Source organism: Lactuca sativa, chromosome 7 (assembly GCF_002870075.4).
Source record: "Lactuca sativa cultivar Salinas chromosome 7, Lsat_Salinas_v11, whole genome shotgun sequence".
NCBI lineage: Eukaryota > Viridiplantae > Streptophyta > Magnoliopsida > Asterales > Asteraceae > Lactuca > Lactuca sativa.
The window spans coordinates 80,838,225-80,848,144 of NC_056629.2; the positions used below are offsets into that span (position 1 = coordinate 80,838,225).

The following is a 9,920-nucleotide window of genomic DNA, read 5'->3' on the forward strand; positions in this document are numbered from 1 at the left end:
GTGACTCTTGATGGGGATGACCATGGAAATTGTAGGAGTGTTGTAAGACTATGGATTTTGTGTGTAGCATCCACTTGGGATGAAATATGCCCGCTGACTGAAGTAGGCCATTGCAAGAGTGATTGTAAGTCTATGATTTGTCCCATAGCCTTCACTTGGGATGAGTTAGGCCCGTTGGATGAAATTGTCGTGTTGCATGTTATGGTTATGTATGGTATGGGTATTTTAGGAAACTCACTAAGCTTTGTATTTACAATTTTTATGTTAAAATTTTTAAGGTACTCCTACTTCGAAAGGGAAGGATCTGACTTGATCACACTGCATCCCCCTAGAGTTTTATTCCACATTATTTTAAGTTTTACTCTGATGTTTGAGAATACATTACACTATAATTATCTTTTGAACAATTGAATGAATGTTTTGGGTTGTTTAAAAATGAATTTTATTTGAAATTTTTTAGACGTTACAAGTTGGTATCAGAGCCTTGGTTTGAGGGATTCGAGCATACTTCATAGAATGTCTGGACTCAAACCGAGGAATGGAAAAATCTTTTAAAGAAAATGGTTTTCAAAAGGTTTTTATAAAGAAAATAGGGTGCAATGCATGCAATCACCCTAGCTCAAGTAAGTGAATCCCAAAATACCCATACATGAATGTTATGCTTTAGTATGTTATCATAGAGACTACATGCTAGTATAGGGCTAATGATCTGCTCAAGATTGCATGATAGAATGCCTGCTTAGGAGAGATGCCTTTAGTGTCTAATGTGTGAACTAACGAAGATCCATGATACTTAGTAAACTAAGGATCTTCAGGAATTACGAGTTAGGATTGCATGATCTTTCTGATGCCTTGTTGCCTGATTGGTTTTATTGCTTGGATGTTGCTTACTTTGTGCTATATGAAACCTATATTGATGTTAATGAACTATTAAGTGAATACATTAGGTTGCATTCCACAAAGATTAAATAGTTTTAGAATGCTTGATTTGGCTCTATTGCACAACACTTGTTGAGACCAACCGTTGTAGTGCATGATATTTCAATCAAAAGATTGTTTAATGTTTGTTGCATTTGACTGTATGCATAAGATAGGTAGTTGAAATTGGTAGAAGTTTCTTCTGCAGTTGATAATAAGGCAGGGTAGGAATCCTAGAAGAGTCTAGGAAGAATTTCAGTCCGATTCTATATGTTTTTCCGTGATATATCCATGTGTGAGTAGTTATGGATAAGCGACTTAGAAAATCTGGAATGACTCTTGAGGTAAGTACGAGTATATATGGAATGTAGTATTGGGCCCGTACTACTGAAAGCAAAAAATCCGTACTCGAATCAAGGAAAGTCACGTAGATTCTAAGAAGCTTGCGGTATGAGAGATTCTTTATGTATTTTCTGATATTTTTTATTGTTGCCTTTTAGTATGATAGTGATTACTCGAGGAGGTTTGGTTATGGCTTTGGCTCTGGCGTTGAACCAATTGATGAGAGGATACATGAGTTTATCACGTCAGATATTATGCGTGATATCTTTGATGCGACTATTGTTATGTTTGGCATGATCAAGGATAGAATTATGGAGTTATTGAAATAGCGTTTAGGGTTTTTTGGGTAGAGCTAGTAGTTGTTCAGTTTGGGACTGGTACTCCTACCTTTAAGGAGTTCAAAGCATGTAGGCCTCCAGAGTTCTTCGGGAAGAAGGACCCCATTACTTGCAGACGATGGATTACAGATATGGAGAGTTCTCAGCAGATGAGCTTTTTCCCTGAGGGGTCGAAGGTGAGATTTGCAGCTTGCCTTTTGAGGGATAGGGCTTGTGATTCGTGGGAGGAGGTTGGTCATGCTTTGGGAGTGGAAGTCGTTGAGGCCATAACTGGGATAGACTTTGTTACTAGGTTCATATCAAAGTTTGCACCATCTATTGAGGTACAATAGTTGGCGAGGGAGTTTCAGGACCTTCGTCAGACGACAAAGACAGTGTTACAGATCATCGCCATGTTTAGGGAGAGAGCTTTGTTGGTTACGCAATACGTTGCAGATGAGGAGATGACAAAGACTAGGTACCATGATATGTTGAGGGATGACATTAGGGATTTTTTTTTTAGCATTTCAGGTTGCAGGACCCCAGAGTATATGATAGAGCCCAAGAGCGAGAAATTGAGTTGGAGCTACGGACGAAGCAGAAGTCATCCCAGATTCAGACGAAGGAGGGCTCAACGAAGAAGCCCAATACTTTTGAATCTCAATCTAGAGGCCATCAGAGCCGAGGTCATTGTGGAAAGTGTGGGAGATCGCATGAGGGGGTTTATCATACGAGGGAGGAGGTTGATACAATTGCAAGCAAACGAGACATATTAGCAGAGATTACATGTGAGGAGAACTGAGATGCTTCCACTGCAACCAGATGGGCAATAAAAGGCCAATTGCATGAGGTTATCTAGAGGAGCGGAGAGGGCACCCACTCCAGCTACACTGAGGATTATTGGCGGCCTTGAGGGAAAGGAAGGGGCTCATCAGGTGAAGAGCCAAGTTTTGCAGTTGATAGCTGAGGAGGCCCGATCAGCACTAGATGTTGTCACTGGTATGTATCCCTATGATGTCTTTTACTTTTTTCAATATTTTATCTTTATTCTTGTTGTGCTCATTATTAGGGATGTTCCTATTCAATGGTATGTCTAATCTTGTTCGGGTGCTACCCGATCATTTGTGTCTCTTGCTCTTAGCAAGAAGTTTGATGTTGACCCGTGAGCACTGGACTTTCCTCTAGATGAAGAGATCACCGACAACCGCACTTTGAGTGCTTTGAGGGTTCTTTTTCTTATTGATATCGTTCCTATTTCTCTAAGAGGGGTGAGGATCATTGTAGGTATAGATTGGTTGAGTCATTTTAAGGCTATGATAGATTACAGAAATCAACTAATACCCTACTAAACCGCAGATGATGTGGATCTCAGATGGGGACCTTAGGACCTCCCACTCCATCATGGACATGATCTAGGCCAGGTCGACTAAGATACCATCCTACTTAACGAGGTGAACCAAGAACTGCACCACATGTAACAAAAAATTGAATTTAGAGAACTTCAAAAAAAAAGTCACTCCCTCCTGAAGGTCCCAAGAATATCTCTCAAATGCTCATCATGATGCACCTTGGTCTTAGAATAGACCAAGATATCATCGATAAATGAAATCATCGAACCGTCCAACATCGACCTACACACCCGGTTCATGAGATCCATGAATGTTGTCAATGCATTGGTGAGCCCAAAATGAATCACCACAAAATCATAACGACCATAACAAGTTCTGAAATATGTCTTCTACATATTCTCATCCCTGACTCTCGTCTGATGATAACCCAACCTCAAATCAATCTTAGAGAACCAAGATGCACCATGAAGTTGATCAAATAAATCGTCGATCCTCATCAATTTAGAGACGATAAGCGTCCAAAAGTGACTTTTTAATAGAAGATTATTTAGAATGAATAATCTTAACTAACTTGTAGTATATGTTACAAGGATTCCGTACATATAAAGAACGCTGAAATCCGAGTTATAACGAAGAAGTTATGACCTGTCGAAGTTTCGCGACAGAACCAACACGACGCTGAATGACGTAAAAAGTGAATTTACGTTAGAGTGATATTTAGCCTTAGTAATCTAAACGAAAGTCGTAGAGTTCGTTAAACCAAGAGCGTGCATAAAAAGAATGCCCAAATCTGACTTCGTATGAAGAAGTTATGATTTTTCTAAGTTTCAGCTTAGCAGTATGCAGCCCGAAACTCGAATTCGAGATCGAGTGATTGCTGGTCAAAACAATCTAAACGAGAATCGAAGATCTCGTTGATGGTAGTGCAACGGTAAAAAGACAGACGAAAACGGACGTCGGGTGAAAAAATTATGAATTTATAACGGAGTTTTCCTGTCCCGGCCTACTAAAATAATATAATAATAAAGTCAAAATTAGCCGAAGAAGCCTAAACGAAAGTTGTAGAGCTTAGTCTCACCTAGGTGTGATATAAGGAACGTCGAAAACGGAGTTCGTATGAAGAAAATATGAATTTCTGAAGTTTTTAAATAATTAAAATATTTTAATTTAAATATAAAATCGGATAATATCGAAGGCATTGACGCGTCGGTCCTATCCACCTGGTACGCCCTGCGTACGTAGATGTACGCCCAGCGTAATCCCAGTTCCAGCACCCTATAAATAGATGTTGAGGGCTGCCGAGTTTTGGTGCTCCATTCTTCCCTTTCTCTCTCGTTTTGCATGCAACAAATATCCCGAAACCTCGGTATTAATCCCGAGCCCCGAAGTGAGTCCTGAAGCCCCAAAGATCCCGAGAAGTAAAATTCCCGAGCCGAAGCTCTGCCCGCGAGAAGCCCGGTTTTGGAGAAAACATCCCGGTTTCGTCGGAAAAGATTATTTCAAGAGACGAGGCGCTGTCCGATCACCTTCTAATCAAGTGAGTGTATAGTTTCTTTCATAAACACTATTTTAATACAAGTATTGTTTGAATGTATTAAGTATATGTTTTGGATGAGTGTGTAGTCACTTTCTTCTAACACATAAATATGAAGTATTTGCTATGAAATACGTGCTATGTGTTTATATGTTATTGATTATTTGAGATGGGTGTGGGGTGGATGTTTTATATAGGTTTTAAATGAGTTAAATTGTATATGTATTTTATATCTACAAATATGTTGGGTAGAACATGGGTAGACGAAATAGTTGGTGTGTGATGAAGAATGAATTTGAGGATAAGACGAAAGATAAACCTCGGTAGCTATGAATTTAGTACTGTAAAGATAAACCTATGTAGCTATGGATTTAGTACTGTAAAGATAAACCTCGGTAGCTATGGATTTAGTACTGTATAGATGAACCTTGGTAGCTATGGATTTAGTACCGTATAGACGAACGCTGGTAGCTATGGATTTAGTACTGTTAGATAGACGATGATAGCTATGGACTTAGTACCTACACTGGTAGCTATGAATTTAGTACCCAATGAATGACCTATAGCATCTATGGAATTAGTGCTATACGAAGGAACCTTGGCAGCTATTGTCTTAGTGCCTAATAAAGAATCTTGGCAGCTATTGTCTTGGTGCCTAATACGGAGTGAACGAATAGATGACTCTTAGGATAGACCCTTAAGAGTAAGAAAGATAATGGGGATGGGTAATTGGAATAATCGTTTGATGATTGAATATATATATATATATATATATATATATATATATATATATATATATATATATATATATATATATATAATATTGTGGGTTGAAAACCCCATATGCTCACCAAGCTCCCAAGCCTGACCCACTCAGTTTTCTTTGCATTACAGGTAATGGAACAAGAGTATAAGTTGGTGGACTTGACGAGAGATTTGGATTATAGATCAGTAGTTATAAATAACTGTTGTAAGATCTATTTTATATTGTTTATGCTTTTAGTCTGTATCGGAACATGACATCCCGAGATTTTGTTATTTAACGAAAATACATTTCTTTAAAGAAATGCTTTGATAAATTCATATCATATTTTGTTTTGGGAACAAATTTCGCAACTGTTTTTCTATAAAAGATTACTCTGATTTTAAAAACAAAGCATAAATAAATCGGTTTTTTCTGGCCATGAAATTGGGGATGTCACCTCAATAGATAACGTTTCTTCACTCTTAACTTGTTTAGATCTCGATAATCAATACACATACAGTGAGACCCATCCTTCTTTTTCACAAACAGAATCGTTGCTCCCCATCCATCTGTATATTTAGAAATTGTGCATTACGTCTTAGGAATGACTAGAATTGACTGAAGCACCATAATCCATCGTCTAAGATCCCATTGAGTTTTTGACACAACAAATGAGCACGTCATCTTTAGAATATGTTTCCATATTACTTTCAGACTCTTTGTATTTCATAGGCTTTGGGCACTGCTTTTTGAAATGACTTTTCTTATTACAGTTCCAATAGGTAATACCTTTCATGTTGTTTGACTAATCTCTCTTTATTGACTTCAATCTGCCTCTACCACTGCTCCTTTTTTTGGACTTCCTTCATTTGTTTTCAGTACTTAGAGTACTTAGAAGACTACTAGAAGCTTTGTCGACACTCTGTCCGTGCACATCCTTACCAAGCTTTAAATAGTGTATACCTTTGAACGTCAGCTTAACACCTCTGACTAAACTACTAATTGTTGTTATCGTTCCAAACCAACTTTTAGACAGCAATGATAATATTAGCAGCGCCTGGACTTCATCTTCGAATCTAATACCAACATATATGAATCTTGATTGAGTTGAATTCGTTCACATGGTCTGTCACCGAACTACCTTCCTTTGTCTTCAGATTCATCAACTATCAGATCAAAAACACTTGATTTCTTGTTGAATGTCTTTTATACATATTGGATAATGCTCTGATCAAACCGTATGCAGTCTTCTCATTGGCAATATTGTAAGGTATGTTCTTTGCCAATAATAATCTTACTACGACAAGAGCTTGTCGATCCAATAAATCTCAATCCACCTACTTCATAAGAAAAGGTTTCTCTTTGGACAAAAGGTTCATGTAAATTCTTTTGGTAGAGATAGTCTTCGATTTGTATTTTCCAGAAACCAAAATCGTGACCATCAAATTTGTCGATCATAACTTTCTCATCTTTGGTCATAGCTTTGATACCAGTTTGTTGGGAATTCAATAAAACAAGTTAAGCAATTTCAGAAAAACAATAAACGATTTCTATAAACTCACGGAATAAAAACTACTAAAAATATGCAAACGGAAAACTATAAAATCGAAAGACGGTATTTAACATGATTTGGTCTAATCTAACCTACATCCACGGATGAACGGGAGAGAATATTTTATTAACATGAAGAAAATTACAATTATACAAGGATAAACGACACTTTTATGCAAACGGAAAATAGTAAAATTGAAAGATAGTATTTAACATGGTTTGGTCTAATCTGACCTACATCCACGGATAAACGAGAGAGAATATTTTATTAACATCAAGAAAATTACAATCGTACAATGATAAACTGCACTTGTAATCTAATCAATTGTTGTAAGATATTACTTTTACTTTTTACGGTTGAAACTAAGACTACGTTGAAAACTACCTCACAATAACTCTTGTATTTTCTATTATGTGTTTGTTGCTCTATGTTGTGGCGTCAGAAATTGAACATATGACATCCTACCTCCTACTTGGTTGTTAGTTTAGAATCTCTAAATAGATTAGGGTGGTTGATCTACTACTTGACTTATAGGCATCTACTCTTCAAGCTTCATTAAATAGGTTCAACCACAGTTCAAATACAATTGAATTGTTTATTATGTAAAATTACACGTTTGACCCTTAACTTAAATTAAATTAAATGATTTATTTTTCATAACTCCACTAAACCCAACATTCTTATCTTACTATCTCATCATTCACTATAGGCTCAAATTTATGGGCCATTTTATTATTTTCTATGGATCTCTCTAAATATAAGTTATTTATCATGATTAAAAATGTAATTTCTAGATAACACCTAAAGAAACATGAAGGCAACAAAAGCCAATATAAATGAACCTTTGTAAAGGTTTCATTAAGATTACAATGGAAGAACTAAAACTGAAAACAACTGCACGAGAGCAACTTGAGCACGTGAATTTTTCATTTTCTAGACAATGAAACGACTATATTATAGTATCTTATTTTTTTCTTAGCAAGCTGTAGTGACACATGCTTCTTAAACTTGTCGAATAAGATGTCTATTATGGAATTTCCGAAATGAGAGGTCAACAATGGTTCCATAACAGCTCTCAGAGCTTTTGCTGCATTTTCCCCGTGGATATGGCTAGGCACATCAAAATCCTTCGTACTTATATAATCTGTATCATGTGGATCCCAGTTGACTTGAAAAACATTCAACATATCAAGAGAAAACGACCCCTCATTCTGAATAATGTTCCTAACTTCATCTTCACATGGATTATAGTATGGCATATTGAATGACTTAATGTCTGATTCTTGGATCAGTCCCTAAAGTGTTGGTTTATATAACCAAATATTAATTATTAATAAATCGCTAAAACAAATCTGAATATATTTAAAAGAAATAATAAAAAAAACTTTTACCTCTTTGAGTATGTCGTGAAGTGATTGGGCTAGTAGCTTCCAGATAATGCAACAGTCATCAATGGTTGGATCAGCAATACTCCGGCCGACAAATGTTAACACCATGCATCCACCTTGTACTAATTCCTCAGAACGCATTTGTAAAAACTTCCGGAAATCTGTATCAAATTTCTTCTGATATGCTTCCAACACATTTGGTGGACTTGATTTGGACATGTATATATTAGATTTGTTGTTTTCAATGCCTTCAGGTACCTATAACATGTGCCAGGGACTATATATGATATAGTTTGCAAAAGAGTTTGTATCAAGTATCTATAAGAGTTAGATCATAATTATCTAAAAAGATAGACCTTGATTGGTTAGTTGGTTTGGAGTCCGATAAACACATGTACCCAAACATATTTCAATTCTTGGAACTTGTTTTTTACAATTATAAAGTGATCTCTTGATTTAAAATTGTACAAGATTTATAAATGACATCGAAAATGATGAGGGGTGGTTTTAGGCAGGTCTCTTATACAGGAAACACCTGGTTTTTTTAGCAATTTTCATTTATCCACAACACCTACAATGTATTTCTACATCCACCCTAAATATATTGCACCAACGTGAGTTCGTTGCAACTCAAAAATGTTCTCGTTTTTTAATCATGAAACTTAGAATCTCACTCCAATAAGCTTAAATACTACTATATAGTGTTTGGGTGGCTTCTGATATTGTATAAATACTTTTAATATATAAGGAGATTTAATTTCATAAATGTGAAAATATATGGTTAGAACTGGAAATGTGGATGTAATGAAAATTACCTGAGAAAGCCAATGAAGAGCGTACATGGAGTGAATAAGGTGCAAACTTTTGTTAGGAAAGAGTCTACGGTAAAATGAACCAGGTGTAGCTGAAACAAAACAATGGCCAAAATGTTCTCGCTTCTTCTTCTTCTTCTTAAGGTTGGAATAAAACTCGGGTAGCATTTTGAATATGGTATTGAAATCATTTCCGAACAGGTCATTTAAGCACACTTCAAACTGCGGTGATTTATGCTTAGTTTCTTCACAAAGGTCGTGAACCATATCAATAATGGTGGATGCAACCAATAGTGAATTTATGCTAGAGGAGCACCCCAAATCAGCTACCTTGAAACACTGAGTATTAAAGATGATGTCATTATTAGCCATAAACTTGATTGTATGCCTTAAAACCGGAAGCGTTTTCCACATGGCTGTTTCCTGGAATAAAAATATGAGCTCAACAACTCTCAGATTCACGTTTAACTATATAGGACATATTTAGATATGCTTTTAGCATGCAATAATAACAAAGACTAAGACAGACCTGAAGAAACGAGTTGCATGCATAGCTTGAATCCCCATCGCCAGTATTCATGTGTAGGATGTTTTGTACTTCCATGGCTATCTTTTCTTTGTCTTTGGCCTTCATTTTATGTGTTTAAATAGGCATACGGTAAGTGAATAAAACGTCTTAATCACTTTCTGTATAGCCTTGATTTTGTTGTTATAGATAGGCGTATCGAAAAATTCGCAAGTCAATAAGTACATCTTAATTATTGTAACCTTCAAATTGGTATGCCAAGTAAATAAAACATTTCAAACTCTTTCACGGCTTTTCCTCTGTTTGCAATAATATCTTACGCACAGATCTAGACTTTAAAAGATAATATATTAAAATCTATCACTTTACATTGATTTATTATAATTATTTTATTATATCCATATTCTGTATTTCTATGATACATTGATTTAGGGACA

The 9,920-nt window shown here is 36.1% G+C and overlaps 1 protein-coding gene across 1 annotated transcript; it reads right to left on the reverse strand.

Annotated features, from left to right (window-relative positions):
- Positions 1-7,552: 7,552 nt before the first annotated feature.
- LOC111913950 (S-adenosyl-L-methionine:benzoic acid/salicylic acid carboxyl methyltransferase 3) lies at positions 7,553-9,710 on the reverse strand. The gene is made up of 4 exons (XM_023909664.2): positions 9,487-9,710; positions 8,961-9,380; positions 8,149-8,403; positions 7,553-8,052 (listed from the first exon to the last, which is right to left on the reverse strand). Exons 1-4 carry the CDS (start codon positions 9,589-9,591, stop codon positions 7,684-7,686), a joined length of 1,149 nt encoding a protein of 382 aa, XP_023765432.1. The 5' UTR covers positions 9,592-9,710; the 3' UTR covers positions 7,553-7,683.
- Between the last annotated feature and the right edge of the window lie 210 nt (positions 9,711-9,920).

Excerpts from the sequence above, each read along its gene's own strand:
- LOC111913950 (XM_023909664.2), bottom strand. The coding sequence starts at position 9,591 with ATGAAGGCCAAAGACAAAGAAAAGATAGCCATGGAAGTACAAAACATC. Across the intron at positions 9,381-9,486 it reads CATGCAACTCGTTTCTTCAG|GAAACAGCCATGTGGAAAAC; the intron begins GTCTGTCTTAGT and ends TTTTTATTCCAG. Across the intron at positions 8,404-8,960 it reads CTCTTCATTGGCTTTCTCAG|GTACCTGAAGGCATTGAAAA; the intron begins GTAATTTTCATT and ends CACATGTTATAG.